Source organism: Triplophysa dalaica, chromosome 14, assembly GCF_015846415.1.
Source record: "Triplophysa dalaica isolate WHDGS20190420 chromosome 14, ASM1584641v1, whole genome shotgun sequence".
Lineage (NCBI taxonomy): Eukaryota > Metazoa > Chordata > Actinopteri > Cypriniformes > Nemacheilidae > Triplophysa > Triplophysa dalaica.
Window position 1 is genome coordinate 14,346,898 of NC_079555.1, and position 16,396 is coordinate 14,363,293.

The window sequence follows — 16,396 nt, forward strand, 5'->3', positions numbered from 1 at the left end:
CCGCTTATGCACTGCCAGGGAATGAAGAAAGACCGTTGGTTAGATTGCGGTTTTCTCGTACACCGTCTATCTGCGCGCTCAACTGCGGCGGGGAAAACAGGAGCAAAAACAAAAGATGTTTGCATCAAAGGCGAGAGGTGTTTGAAGCCACAGAGCTCTGGTGTCAGAGGCTCTGAGTGAAGCAATGTTACTGGGGTACAGGGTGTTTTTGTGAACCTACATGTTCTCGTAAGGAGCGAAAGATGCATAGTGTGAAGAAAGTGTTCCGGTTTCTCATGAAGTGCTTTGTTTGCTTTACCTCATGTACGCCCGGTGCTTCTCTCCAACTCGGCTCTTAAGAGACCAATAAACAGCATGCATAGTTCTGAAAGCAAGAGTTCACCCAAAAATGAAAATTCGGCATCATGTCATTTCAAACCAGTACGGTTTTCTTCTGCAGAACAGAAAAGAAGATATTTTGAATAATGACTTGGATTTGGGTCTATACAATAGAAATGAATGGGTGACGGTGCTGTTCTGTTACCAGCTTTCTTCAAAATATCTTTTGTGTTCGGCAGAAGAGAAAAAGTCACACTGGTTTGAAATGCAATGAGGGTAAATGATGAAAGACTTTCCATTTTTGGGTGAACTATCACTGTGTCCAACTGTCGTGCAGCTGAGCTAATGATTATGGACGAAGAGATTTGTTCGAGTTTGTTGTGTGTTGTTGAACATCACAGAGATGTTGGCTGTACATACACACAAGCTTTATACCAAATGCAGTAAATCCAAGCTTTTGGAAAGAGCTCTGTGTTTTTCCTGTGTGGGAAAGTATTTGCAGTGCCACCAAACTCACATGTGGCTTCAATTTTTCAATTGAAGATTTTCAAATTCGCTCCTGCTCTGTATTATCTTTCATTCTGTAATTGGCATTCAATCGAAACGGGCCTTTTATCTCCAGTTTAGCCAAAAATAGAGGAACGATTAGTTTTGATTTTCTTCCAATTAGACAAAACCCAAATATTTCCACATGGAGATTGTACATGTAAGAGAAACAAAGTGCGGTGTGGACCAGTTCTAGATTTTTCTGCATGGCTGGGACCAGACTGCTTGTGAACTTTATTGCCTCATCGCTACCCCACATCAGTTATTCCTAGCCAAACATCACACCCTCTACAACCCAAGACATTGGGTTTATGAATCGAGATGAGGTCATATCCTTAAAGGAATAGATCACCAAATGCAAATTTTCGACTCTACAGAATCTTCTTTTCCATACAATGGCACTATAGAAGTCGTGTTATTTGAAAAAAAATGAAATAAAGTGAGTTAATTGTAAGCTTCCACTCTATTTCAGGTAAGCTCGGAGGCCAAGATTCATTCGAGAGCATCGACAGTTTCGAGAGCTGCGACAGGCTGACTCAGTCCTGGAGCAGTCAGTCGTCGTTCAACAGCCTTCAGAGAGTTCCCTCCTATGACAGCTTTGACTCAGAGGACTACCCCACCGCACTGCACGGACACAAACCAAAGGGTACCTTCAAAGACTACGTACGGGAGCGATCGGACCTCAGCAAAGACAAACCAGTCATCCCGGCAGCTGCGCTCGCTGGGTACACAGGTCAGTATTAACCCAAGGTCAAGCATTCACAGGTTATGAACACAATGTGCTGATGCCGGTTATGACTCATAATAGCCTGACTGCTTTTGAGCGGAGAAGGAAAGGCGATACCGTGAAACATATTCAAGTTTCATATCAATGAGGGACGTTTTACTTCAAGCGTTCACACTAAAATTGAAATTTATCATTGATTCACCATCATTACTTTCTTCTGTGGAACAGAATTTGTGAAATGTGTTCATACAGTTGAAATCAATGGGGGTCAGTGTCCAAAAAAACATTTCTCAAAATATCTTATCTTTTGTGTTCTGAAGAAGAATTGAATGAGTTTAAGGAAAGTTAGTAAATGATGAAAGGATATTGTTAAAGATAGTAAAGTTTGTAAACACTGGATATTTGGTTCTTTTCAAAAATGTTTGTTTAAGTGTTCTTATCGCAACATTGAACCAACCAATGGGACGCATTTGGGGCAGGACTATCTGTTACCTATTTACATACTCGAAAACACAATTTTTTGGCAATTCTGTTTCTGGCACAGAATTGATACATGTGCAGTTACAAAAAGGGAACACCTGTTCTCCAAAACAGTTATGTTACAGTTATGTTTTTTTGTACTATGTACCATGGTCATGCAATTTTTTGTAGATATGTTCCTTGGAGTGCAAGGTAGAAATGCTGCCGTCACTTAGCTTTCTGTAATGTCCGTTAAATGTAATTGATTGTGATTCAAAGTTAAAAATACTGTTATCGTCGCTATCTTCTGAAACCTTATATGTCCACATTCTTTCTGAGAAAATACTTTTTAAATGATTACATAATGTGTTGTCAAAATTGACAAGTACTTTTAAATGCTTAAGATATTTGCAAAACCCAATGACAAACTTAAAGTTTGAATAATAATAAAGATTTATGGCAACAACAAAAAAATCACGAAATATGGAGATACAAGGTTTCAGAAGGACAGCAACATTATAACCAGGAAGCATTTGGAATCACAAGTATGTGCATGTTTTCATCTAAGTGAGACGCCTCGCCTCTTACTGGGACACCGTTGCCTCTGGATCGCTGAAGACGCGTTTTGCACCAGTTTTGAATGCGTCTGTGCACTGAATAACCGCAGAGCCGCGTTTGTTACATGACTGTAGGATGTCATCTCAATCTTTTTCTCAGCATGAGTGCTTCTGCGGGCAGCCCGTGTACCCGGCAATAGTGCCACGCCCTGGGTTTCTTCAAATATAAATAGAGTCAGACTCTCTTTCGTGCTCTTTTTACTGCCACCAGCTCTCCGTTTCTTTCTCCGCTGTGTTCTTTATCTGCGGCCCACATCTCAACCATTTCCCAGGTCGTCTTGGCAACAGAGGGTGCAGCACAAAGTGATAGCAGCCCTGTGCACTTTAGATGAGAGCTGCTTTATCGGCCCATCTTCGAGGAGCTTTTTAACCTGTAGTGTATTTCTCAAACCTGCACATGACATAAAATGTCTGTCAGGAGAACAGAAAACGAAAATAAGCCCCACTCATTACATCAGATTTTCGTTGAACAGGAACAGTGCGTTCGTATTGGTATGATCAACATTTTTATATATCCAACATAGAACGTACATTTTGTTGTGCTTGTAGTGCCAGTAGTGCTTGTGCAAGTGTTTTTCTGCATGCACATAAATAAAAGAGCAATATTGAAACATTTTTATAGCATGTTGCAACAGATGTTCATGTGCGTGTTAGCCACAGTGTCAAAACACTGAGTTGAAGATAGAGATGAGGTAGATAAAGATAGCTTGCTATGTTTGTCAAAATTAATCATGTATGCAAGTATAAATCCATCAGATTGGTAGGAGAGCAACACAACCACAGCACCGCAATGTACATTTTTCAGCGATGACTGATTTTTTAATTTTACTTTTTTCGTGTGTTCCCTCATACATGCACAGTGCACACACATATAAACTGAAACATTGGATTAAAATGGCATGGTTATTATTTTTGAGTTGGAAAAGGATTTTCTAATGTTAAAGGAACAGTTAACCCGAGTTGTTCCAATAGTAGTCAGTGGTGCCCCAGAAATCTCATTTGCTAACATTCTTTGTGCAATAATTTTGTGTTTAACAGAACAATGTAATATATAAAGATTTGGGTGAACTATCCCTTTAACATGTTCATTTGCTCGCTCTGTCTTCATTGTTTAAGTTCACGATTTACTATAGTTCACAATCAGACACCTCAACAAAATGCCTTAAAAAGGCCAAAAATTTGATACATGGTTATACTGAAATGCCGTGCACGTTTAACGTATTGTTCAAGAAATGTGTATGCAAACTTTCCTCAGTTTCACGAAACCTTCTTTATCTTAACGTAACTGTGCATTTATTGAATGAAATGTGGTCTTGGTGTACGTCAAGAGCTATTCTGCAAGTCATTTGTGGACTTGTCTGTCAGATTCGGGTTAAGCATGCACATCATTTTCCATTCGCAGCCCTTTTGGGTCTAATGAGGGTGTATTTAAGCTTATGGAATGTTTTAATGCTGTTACCTGCAGAAACAGATGACTCAAGCATTACTGATCCAAGTGAGCGATTCAGCTGAATCATATGATTTATATGAAGAAATAGAGAGCCGGACTGGCAGAAAAAAGAGTGGGCGTGAAACGGAGCATCAGAATTAAGACAAAATAATCGCTTTCACAATTACATTAGCTGTTTATTTCTGATATTCTTAGCGAACTCTCATCCAGAAGAGTTTCATTCAATGCTTTTGTACATTTAAAGCTGCCGTGGTGCGACGGTTCATTCTAAACCACAAGACGAAGCCGAGATCACAAACTGCTGCTGCCCACACACTGCGGAGCTCTCGATGGAGAGAACGTCTCGCTTGATAGGTCAACACGACCACATAAACCCTGACCTCAAAGAGCTGCGCTTGTTGTTCAATCGCTTGTTGTATTAAAGTACATTATGAATGCACGTTTGCAATATTTCACATGTCTTATTAAATGTTGTGCAGTAAGTCTTTAAAGTTGACCCGATCAGGCTACGGGCGAACACAGTGTTGTAAAGAAGCATTTTTGCAGATGGCCGTCGAGGTCTTCACTCTCTCACACCCACACATGCTGTTTGCACATGCGGATATCACACACATGCATTCTTTCAAACCCGACACTCAGACCTACACATCATGGCTCGTGTGATCAAACGCATTTATTCAACAGATATTTAGCCTCGGGGCAAAATCCAAAATGATGTCAGCCGTTTGGAATTCACATAAAGAGTCCAATGCTCAACTGGGGCATGCAGTATGAGCAGTACATGGTCAATACACCATTGTGTCACGCTCAGGTCTGCTCTCTCATGGAGCATGACATACAGCTAATGGCATGTGAGATGCGCTTTGGATCACATTAAAAATTCTGATACTTCTTTGTTCCTTAATATAACACTATATTCTTGAAAAGTATTTATCTTTTGTTGTACGTACAGATATGGTACTGGCTTGGTACTCCAAGGTACTCAGACATTGAAACACAATGGGAATATCACAATTCATCTAAAACCCACAATACTTGTTTGGGAGTGAGATAAAAAGCAGCTAGAGTCAGGATTGTTGTCCCAGACACTTATTTAAGGGGCCCGAATAAGTTTCTCTATACTGTATTCTTTCATTGATTATATTTCTTTAAACTCCAGTAAAGATTGTATTAAAAATGTGTTTTTTCGTTTTTCAGGCAGTGGACCCATCCAGCTCTGGCAGTTTCTGTTGGAGCTCTTGACAGACAAATCCTGCCAGTCTTTCATCAGTTGGACCGGAGACGGCTGGGAGTTCAAACTTTCTGACCCTGATGAGGTGAGCGGTCACAAATGTTTATTTGACATTTTAACACGTTAATACTAGACATGCACCATTGAAGTCCCATGGTTTGTAAAGATGGTATTTTTTGAAGTACATTCGATCCTTTACAAAAAAATAAGTGTGGGATATAAATAGTTCTTTTGAACTAAAAATAGTATAGTATACTTTCAGTCTACTTCTCAGAAATATACTTAAATTTCATTTTGCATATTTGACTTGTATTGACAGACAGTCTAAACATAGTTGAGCTATACTTGTGTATAAAGTAATAAAACTGGTAGTTTACTGAGAGTATAGTTCAAAGTGTACTTTTATAAACTACAGAGTATGCCTATAAGTTTAATTGTAGTGTTGTTGCAGTACAAACAAAAAAGAGTTGCAAACTAGTTGTGTACTAGTAAGTTTACTAATGTTATACTTACAAATGTACTTGTTTAAACTAAAGAATAGCATTCAAATCGTACACTTACAAGTATGCTACAAGAACATTGACATTTGTGTACTTACAAGTATGCTGATAGAACATTGGCCTTAGTAGTGTTTACTTACTGCATTAAGTATACTTAAATGTGCTTGCAAAAAAATAACTTGAACTTTACTTAATATAAAGTGATATACAGTTCACTTGACAAAGATTAACATAAAGTATACTTATTTTACACGGTATATGAATATGTTAAAAATTCAGTGTTGTATACTACCAAAGTATATATGCATGACTAATAAGAATCTAGAAGTCACATTTGCGTTTCTTGAGTTCGCTGGTTCTAAACTCCTTCTCGCTGATCTCCAGGTTGCACGTAGGTGGGGCAAGAGGAAAAACAAGCCTAAGATGAACTACGAGAAGTTGAGTCGCGGTCTACGCTACTACTACGATAAAAACATCATCCACAAGACGTCCGGCAAACGTTACGTCTACCGCTTTGTGTGTGACTTGAAAAGCCTGCTGGGATACACTCCTGAAGAGCTCCACACCATGTTAGATGTGAAGCCTGACACGGATGAGTAAACTCCGGACTGGAGAAAGAGGAGATTGAGGCTGAAAATGTCCCTCAGACACCCTAGAGTCAATTTCCGGCTCCAGTCACATTTTATCTGAACACTTAGTGGTGGTCAGGTCTTGTTTTGAGCTCATTGAAGAGACAAAAGAAAGCATCACAACATTTACCAAAGTTTATGACGTGTGGACTTGTCTGTATTGTTTATAGCTCTGCGGAGGAAGAGAAAACTGTAAGTTCAGGTAAAAATGCCATTTTGACTCAGTAGCACGAACAGCAGACTGCAAAAGCAGAGAAATACAAGGACTTCTCGGACTGGTCATTAACACGTTGCCAAAATTAGAGACAAGAGGAATATCGCAGAAATATTTACTACTACGTTTTGTTTTCTGTTTCTCTCTCCTTGCATACACAACACGAGGAAGAGTTCTCAGCCGGACCAAAATAACGAAAGGTGTTTGTTTATTTTTTTATTGTTGTCTAAAGATATATATGTGTGCCAGTATTAATTTGTGGAGATCACTTGCTGTTTTATTATTGTCTGGACAGAGATTGTGTCGTTTGTACATTTTCATACGCAGAAGATGAAGGATTATTAAAGTCGTGCTTAGACATTCCCCCGCTTTTAAGGTCATAGTTGGTTGTGTTCTGCTCTTACCACAATGTCCGTGCCTGAAAAGACTGTTTTTGATCAACGAATCATAACAGATACCAAAGTCTCGCCTCATTTCTGTTGAAGGAGACGCATCTCAGTCAAACTGAGAGTTGGCGAGAGGCACGTTTGAAAACGGCCGTTGACTGCTCAGCGGTGACACACCATCCACCAATGAGTCTGTGGTATAAAAAGATCCCTGTGCGTTCAAGACTGGTTATATTAAGACAAAAAACATCAAACATTTCTTGTCTTTTTTGTACACTTCATTTTCCTCTGTAAAGCGTTGCCTTAATAGGATCTATATGACTGTATTTGTTATCGTGAGGTTGATTGAAAAGTGTCGGGTAGGTTACGACCGAAGCTTCTTTTCAACAATTTTCAAACTAATCTGTTCGTTTTAACTGATCCAAAAGCCATAAACTCAAGATGTTTGAGAAGTGCTGTGTAAAACATTCTCACCTTGATGAAGACGTTATTGAGCCATGTTTTAAAGTACAGATTGCGTTAAGTATCGTTTGTGCTTCGGAAAGTGGAGAAATATCTACTCTGTAGTGTTTGGTTTTGTTTTAAAGATGGATTTAGAAAGTGGCTGTTGGCGGTTTATTGCCGGTTTATTGCGTGTAAAAGCGTCCGCACGCTTTATTTCCCCACGCCGTTGATGTTCTATTGGCATGGTTAGCTGTGGCGAATACCGCTATGTCAAAGGAGATAGTAATGCACAAAGGAAAATCGAAGTTTGTGGTTTTTCGATGCAGTATTATGGACATTTAATTGTTTTAGTCATCACTGGCTGTTCTTTTTCGTTTACATTACAGCTTCCACGTTAGCGTTTAGTCTTTTACTTTTTAAAGTAAAAAAAGAACTAAATAGGCAATAAAGTTTATTTTGCGCTGGCTTTTATTGTGCCGAACGTCATTTGGGCTGTGTTTCTGTGTGGGAAGGGTCTCACACACAAGACCTTGTGAGAAAAGCCAAAGTAGAGAACGTTCAAAGAAAACAAATATTATTGTTTACAGTGGTATTATGCTACCCATTCCGGGTAATGTAGCTTTGGAATTTTTACAGATGGCATTTCATAAAGTTGCTGTATTAAACAGAAGCCAGAGACAGAACGGTTGTCATGTCCACAGTCATGAGGTATTTTTGCAGGAGAGCCGAAAAGAAATATCTCCTTAATTCAGTGATAAATGGTGTGTTTCAACCAACATCTGAACAAGTCTGTTGTTTTCTCGAAGTTGAAGGGCTTGATAGATTTGTTCACATTAGAGATTAGAGATGTTACTTGTTATTAAACCACACATGAGAATGGCAGGGATATGTTACGTGGAAACTTTCTTTTTTGGACGAGATCCCAGATATGATTGTAATAATTGCAAACTTGATGCATTTGTGAAACTGAACACTTTTGACAGATGCATACATGCATATACATACTGATGAGTGTTTTTCTCTTTTATTTCCCCACGGTTTTGCCTTATTTTGTATATTTTATATTTCTGTATTTTTTGTTACATGGGAATTTTAATGTATTCAGTTCACAAACATTTGATACTTTTCAATAATTTATATTTTATAAACTTTGAAATATAAGATGCAGACAGCTGGTGCTTTCATGGGAAAATTAAGGTAGCGCAGGACAAAATGTAGCGAATTTTCTTTTTATACGAAAAAGAGAAAACAAGAAAAATGTTGAATATAAGGAATTTAAAGACCTGTCTGCAGTTATACGGTTGTGTATAGATATGGCTGATGCTGGCCCATCAATATGTTCCGCTGGAGAGTTTTATAAACAGTAGCTTCTATTTCTTATTGTACTTTAAATTGTTATGTTATAAAATATATGTGGAGAAAACCACCCGTGTGCTTTATTCTTATTGTAATAATGCTGAATCAAATGTTGCATGAAAGAGATACACCCATACCAACATTGTCCCACAAACACACACTTGCACAAACTCAGGTACAAAGATACTACACACGCACTTCTCACCTTGCTCGCTCTGTGCAGGGTTTGTGGCAGATTTGTGGTTGCATGTATTATGATTCTTGGTTAAATGAGCAGCTTCTTTCTTTCATTGCTAATCATCACACATACCACATCTGCAGGTTTTCATATAGCACAGCTATTTGTGGACAGTCTTATCATGGAAACTCAAAGACTTTTACCTTTAAGCATTCTAATTATTGGTGTGTGCATCACCTTTGGGCTGTTTGATGGGCTCTAGTGGCTTCTGAGAATTCACGGGTTTCTGAGGACGAACAGTTTTATTGTGAAGTGACTGTAAAAAAAAACAGGAGAGCAATGGGGAGTCCATTCGTTGTAATGTAACATCATAGTAAAATAAATCAACTTAACTATAAATGAATAATTGAATACATTAAAATAAATAAAAACAGTATGTCCTTTTTCTCATTCTTTCTGGTGTTCCTGTTGTGTCTCTTGCCTTAAGTTTTTTTACAATCAGCCCTACAGTGCCGTAAAATAATGCTAGAACAACACAATACAGTTTGTAATAAAAATGAACTGCACACGCACAACAATCAAACACCTGCTTGACATTGTTCTAAATATTTAGATATTATTTGACATAAATCCATATAAATATCTATAGTTATGTCCTTTGTGGTTTGCACTATTACAACACAGCTATTAAAGGATCTTTGTTCCTCCAACTTCCTCCACTTTCCTTGAGCTAACAACTTTTCAAACATCCGAGCTTTAGCGCAACTCTCCCACATTTCGAACCGCTCTTACGCCCATGCACCTCTGAACTTGCTGAGTTTCACCTCGCAGGTATTAGGAGATAGACTTCAGAATTTAGTTGAAATCTTTGAAGTGGTTTGCAGACTGTGGAAAGTCATTTGTGCATAAGTGCTCCATAGGTCAAGAAGAAATTTTCCACTTCGTTTAGTGAGCAGACAGAATGAGTCGGTTGGTTGTCAGGTCTATGTCTGAATTCGCCGAGTCTGTATGTCTGGGTTTGTAGTTTAGAGTTAGTCACGGTGGTCAGGTGTTCTGTCAGATTTGCAGTTTCTATTTAGAGGCATACTGTACTTTGATTTATTCTGTTTAGTAGTTTCCTTCAAGGTCCTGACTTATACAAGGTTTTGAGAAACTTTTTTGGCTATTTTAAGTAATACACGTACATGAATGTCAGACGAATTTGTTATTCATAGATATTTTTCACACCAAACTATGTTGGAGGGTTTGCAGGTGGTTCTTCTCTTTCCATCACCATGTCAACTTCAGATCCACAGCACATCATACACAAGCGCACACTAACATTGTCAGCTTAGTCATTTGACAGTTTTTGCTAAAAACGTCTTTATTATGTATGCACACTTGTGTAACTGCAACATGAAGTTCATTATTGGAGTGAAAGGAATCTTTTCTTTTTTCACTCTGCAGTTAAAAATGGTTGTCAGGTTAAACAGACGCTGTGTTTTTGTGGGTTTGAAGGCACCTACGGTTGGGGATTTCAAAGGGTAATTTTCATATCTGACTGAGGTAACTTTCCATTACGGTTGAGCGAAAAACTAAAAAAAGGCAAAAAAGACAAAATATGTCTGAGGTAAAGTCAGGTGATGTGTGCCTGCATGCTGTTGAAGAACTCTGTTTACTTTTCTCAAGTACACATAACAGACACACTAACACGTTTTTTACTCATGTACTCTTGTAAACATAATGACTTTAATGTAAAGCTATAATTATGCATATAACTTACTTCCATAGAAACATGTTCACATTATTATTCATGACAAAGTTAATGATTTATGAGCATTTCATTGAATTAATGAAGACCACTTCAAATGTCAAGTTGTTTTTACTTGTTTAACTGTATTTGTAGAGACATTTTCATAATTTTGGCGCTCATAAATATTGCCAAACACACACACACACTTACACATATAGACACACACAGTTTAGAACATTCTGTGCAAGAGATGGACCAATGTGTGCAGTTTTAGCACAAATATTTATCCTAAAGTCTATGGCCGGGCCCAGCTGTCTCCTGTACCTTCAGTCTGAGAAGATACAGAAAAACAAATTTGATGAGTCCACACCAAATTCCAATAAATGTAAGAGAGAAAAAAACGTATTGATTCCTTATTAACATAATTAATAGAGTGGGGCAGAGATATGTCTTTTTGCAGGCAATCCCGAAACGTGAAAACATATGCATTTTACCCATAGACCTTGGGAAGGTCGCACAAAAATAATCTCAGTGATTAACAAAGGTTTATGATGTTACACGTTTTCAAAATCATCTTCACCAACTGACACAATGTTTGCAATTTTTGAGGCCTAAATACAATCGGCAGAACTAAGAAGCTAACACGATGCTATAAACAGACTACACGGTCGCTTGATACCAACATCACTACCACCAAGCTTTAGACACCTCATTCAAACTTCATCAAAAATGTGTTTCCTGGTAAACAATTGCTTTGTGAATTAATCTCCATCCACATTCTTAGAGATTTGTGTCATGTTGTGTTATTTGTGAGATTTACATGCACGATGACATCTAACATCCCCTCCAAAGGGAGTAGTCGCTTTTAGTAACTTGTTAGCAATTTTAAAATGCAATAAAGCTTTAAAAATCGCGAACAGGTTATAACTGGCATGTTTTATGTTGACAGAATGAAGTGTGAAAATATTCAGAGTGTTAGGGTCACAATAGGGTGACCACATGAACCATTTATCCTCTTCTTCCGGGAGTCGCATTTGTCGACCGCATACGTCATCAAGGTTTATTATTTCAGGTTGTATTTTATAAAGGCATTTACAAAGAATGACTACAATGAACAGCAATGATTAACCGTCTTAAATGTTAATTTTATAATGCTTTTTTTTCACACTGAAATGTGAGACCCTCAATGACGTATGCGGTTGACAAATGCGACTCCCGGAAGACCACCCAAATCCTGGCAAGGATGCGTCCATGGCTCATATGGTCACCCTACCATTTAAAAAAAACCCATTTACTTTTTTTTGACATTGGGGCGATGGAACCAGAAAGGCTTAAATACAAAATCTCTGTGGTACTCCATGGAACTGTGTGATTTCTACACCACTTGTGGTACAAAACATCCCCACCTCTACTTCCATCTACCACATTCATTGCAAAAACGTGATCTTTTCCCAAGCTTTCATTAGTTGAGCAAATCACTAATAATGTGGTGAAGAAATTGTATAAAACTGGAAAAAGTGCCCTAAAGCATAAATTGTTCACATACATATCGTCATCGGACCGAACTTTCCGGTTTGACTGTTGTAGGCTTTTATTGAATGCAACCCTTAATACATGATCAAACATTCTCTGGGTCGCACAATTTTTGTCACTTTATGTCATTACTGTCCGATCATGTCAGCAGTAAGTGAGACTATCTGTGTTTCTCAAGCTGAGTGTGATAAATTATCTCACAGAACTGTCCGTGTATCCCTGTGAAGAGATGGTGAGAGAGATTGCCCTCATGACGTATGTTAAACCCCACTCACTGGTTCCATTACGCCAGAGATCGTGATATACGAGCCCATTCCCGGTTCCCCAAAGTCCTCTTCATAACAGCGGATTCTATTCTGGTCTCATTGTCCTGAACGGTCGAATCTGGTTTGGGTCAATAACTCCAAGGATCAGTAACAGTCTTGGGACTTCATTATGTCCCCATAACTGATACTATTGGACTATCAATGTCGGATCTGTCTCCATATTCTCATGGTTTCAGCTATGACTCATGATGTTTTAAAAATATTATCTCTATTGGAATCTAGCATTAAGGCAGCATAAGTTGCTGAGGACTCAAAACAACACTGGCCCACATCGACTTCCATTGTATAAACACAAAACCACTGAGACATTTTTCAAAATATCTTCTTTTGTGCTCTTAGAAGAATGAGTCATATACAGGTTTAGAGGGTGAATACGTGACGACTGAATTTTTATTTTTACGTAAACTATTCCTTTAATGTATCTCAATCTTTGTGTAGTGTTTTAATATTAGTTCTATGTGTTGCCATACACCGTCTTTACATGTAAAATGCACATTAAAATTAAATGAAAAAAGCAAAGTATGTCCCTGCATTTTCAAATAAACCCTCTAGACATAAAAGGGGTTAAGCTAAACGTTTTTAATAAGCTTGCTTAGTAAAAATGCATTGTAATTCCTGTCAAAAAAACATCAGTTGACTGGTATGATCCCATTTGTATTTACATTAAATGCTTTACTGCAAAACAACAAAGACCTTGAAAATGTCATTTTATTCACTCAGCGTGCAGTGTGAAAAAATTGCACCAGACTCTTTGAATTTTCATCTCTCGTTTCTCAACATCTATAGAGGAGTGAGGCCACCCTGACCCAGATAGGAAGTGTATTATGTGGGCGTACAGAGGTCGAAACCTGGGGCCGTCCAAGCTTTGGCTGCAATTTGCATTTTTATTACACTTGTCTAGTACAGATCGCAAGTAATATGCTTCTGACTCACACAGGCACCTCGAGAAACCCACTGTGTTCCGTCCAGATGAGAGCACCTCGCCCAGGCCGCGATTTATTCATGAGGGGCCAAGAGCCGGGGACCTGGCATTCGAGACAGGAAATGGAGATGTCTTCAGATGGTAATGTGGACTTTCCATCGGGAATGCTGATTGATTTTTGTTTGGGATGGCATGACAGCTCATGAGCTGGTAGATGGACACAATGAAGTGTAAGTGTGTTGTGGAGGCAGGTCAGGGAGACTGGTACTCTTCAATTGTTAAAAAAGTCAAGTGCCTCATTTTGCACCCCACATGGTATTTATGAGAAAATGTATTTCGTTGTTATCTCCGTTCCTTCTAGACTAGACTTATACACCCAAGACCATTTCTTCTGGTCGCTGTATGTTATACCAAGCATGTGTCTGCTTTGTTTGCACAAGTGCACCCCATGCGTGTTTGTAAAGCTGAGAGTGTATGTGCAGCTGGCCATGTGCAGAATCTGCTCCATGTCCAGTGACTCAAATGTTTTCACTTCACTTTTACTGCACTTCGGCTGGGAGCTAGCACGCCTTTCCCAGGACATCTGCTCCCTGCGCCCACGGCTGGCCTCTCCTCCAATCGGAAAACTTTTAACACCATTCAAATGAGCCGACGCCGCCCTCTGATTGGTCGACTGAGGCAGGGCCCAGAAAGCGTAGACGTGAGCCTGAGAATTTTCCGAACCCCTCACCCCCTCTATCGCTTGCTCGGGCCAACATCTGCTTCCAATCACAGTTTCTCCAGAGACGCCCCCCGCCCCTCCCCTTCTCAAGGGTCCCCACCAGAGATCTCTTCTTAGGATTGTCTTATGGACTCTGGTTCTGTTCTGATTTTAACAGGGATTCTAAATCCCTATATGATGTGAAGAGGTTTTACAGAAGACACATCTGGGTAAACGTAACACTTGGCCTAGAACAATACAAACACGGGATCTCCCTGTGTAATGGGGATAGATTGGAAATACGGTGGGAAAAGCTTTTTGGTGGGAAAAGCACTTGGGAATGTTTTGGCAGCTTTGAGAACAAGATGAAGTAATGTAAACAGTTTAATTTCTTTCTTTTTTTACACCTAAAGAAATATATATATATATATAAAAGAGGCCAGAAGTGATGTCCAGGCGACATATTCGTGCAATATTTGGTAAGATTAAGATCTGATGAGGTGAACAGTACAAAACGGACGAAACACAAAAATTTCTCAAAGCTAAGCTTCAGTTAAAGCTTCATGAATAAAAAGTTATTAATACATCTTTTAAATATATTTGAATGAAAATGAAAGAAATCACTTTTAGGCACATGTAAAAAATGATAATTATCTGGTTTAAAAAAACTGTAATATTCCAGCAGCTAGGGTGCCAGAAAAAAACAAAGTAAAAATTTTTGTACAGTGCAAGACACCCATCTTGTAAATTAATCCAAAATGAAAAAGAAAATCACATTTGCGATACTATTAAATGATAATTCATCTTTTATAGTCTTTTTAAACATTCTTAACGTAAAATTCTGTAAAATATTTTTTACAGTGCAGGACTGTATAGCAAGCTTAGAAACACAACAACCCACATTAAGAAACACTTGACATCTATATTACTTATGTTTAATGAACCGCAAAGTTGTTTCATTTTTTTATTATGTTTTTAAATGTTTTAATTTCTTATCTCAGCTAGGCCGCCAAGTGAGCCATAACTGCCACTGTCAACCCAAAGCTAACATAGGTGCGTGACATCCTAATGCTATTCAGTAGTGCACTTTACATCCAGTCAACAAAGAGGCCCTCTTTGTGTTATATGATTGACCTTTGCGCACTGATAGAACAAAATGGAACTAGGCCTAAGAAAAGATTAGGCTGTGTGTGTTACGTTGATGGAGAAAGGTGTCGCTGCCTCATATGTAAATGTTTGAAGTGGTTTCAACGGGCTTTGGGGGAGCTGGTTTACACAGAGCTGTATACACTCTCATAGCTAGACCACCAATCTGCTGCAAGCACGCTCTCCCACGACATCTTAAGCCAGGGTCAGTACTTTGTGTCTATTTAAAACTCCTCCTCTTTTTGTGAACTCGTTCCCTCTCTCAATATCTCACTCTCATCTTTCGATACCCATCCAACACCGTTTGCATGTGTGGTCGCTGGTAAAGCTTTTCTTGTAATGACATTCAACTGTAATAGCAAAACAAACTGCAGAGTAAGTTAATAATAACAGGTACTTACCGTGACTAATCACGGTTTAGATTAATGAAGCACTATGGCGTAAAACAAAACACTGCTCTGTGCTTTCCTCTGCGTTCAGGAGATTCTATGAAAATTGAATGTTGGAATCTGGAAAAGAAACTCAGTTTTGGTGAAAAAAGACATTCATTGACATTGACAGTCATTACCTGGACACTATCTTTTGTTGTGTTCTTGGTCAAGTCTAGTTCTATGGTTTCGTGCACTAGATTAGACCCTTTTGATAGATGTATTGTATTATAGTGTATGTTACCTGTTGTGTTGACGTACCCGTGAATGTTACCTGTTGTGTTCCTACCTCTCCGGCAGATCCTTCAGGGTGTCATGGAGGGTCTCGCTGTACAGTGCTCATCACATGATAACTTGGGTCCCTCAGGGATCGGTGCTTGGACCGCTGCTTTTTTCCATCTACACGACAACCTTGGGACCCATTATACTGGAATACGACTTCTCCTATCACTGTTATGCTGATGACACCCAGATTTACATCTCATTTCACCCAGACGATACCACTGTATTAGCTCAAATTACAGCCTGCCTAGAAGACATCTCATCTTGGATGA

General features: G+C 38.8%; 1 protein-coding gene across 3 annotated transcripts in view; it reads left to right on the forward strand.

Moving 5' to 3' along the window:
* Nucleotides 1–9,508, forward strand: part of ets1 (v-ets avian erythroblastosis virus E26 oncogene homolog 1) — a 40,821-nt gene extending 31,313 nt beyond the window's left edge. For all 3 annotated transcript variants that reach the window (XM_056766272.1, XM_056766273.1, XM_056766274.1), the window contains 3 exons: nucleotides 1,337–1,597; nucleotides 5,315–5,433; nucleotides 6,233–9,508. In XM_056766272.1, coding sequence (XP_056622250.1) covers nucleotides 1,337–1,597; nucleotides 5,315–5,433; nucleotides 6,233–6,448 — 596 coding nt within the window. In that variant the 3' untranslated portion in view covers nucleotides 6,449–9,508. The remainder of the gene's footprint in view (nucleotides 1–1,336; nucleotides 1,598–5,314; nucleotides 5,434–6,232) is intronic.
* Nucleotides 9,509–16,396: the final 6,888 nt, after the last annotated feature.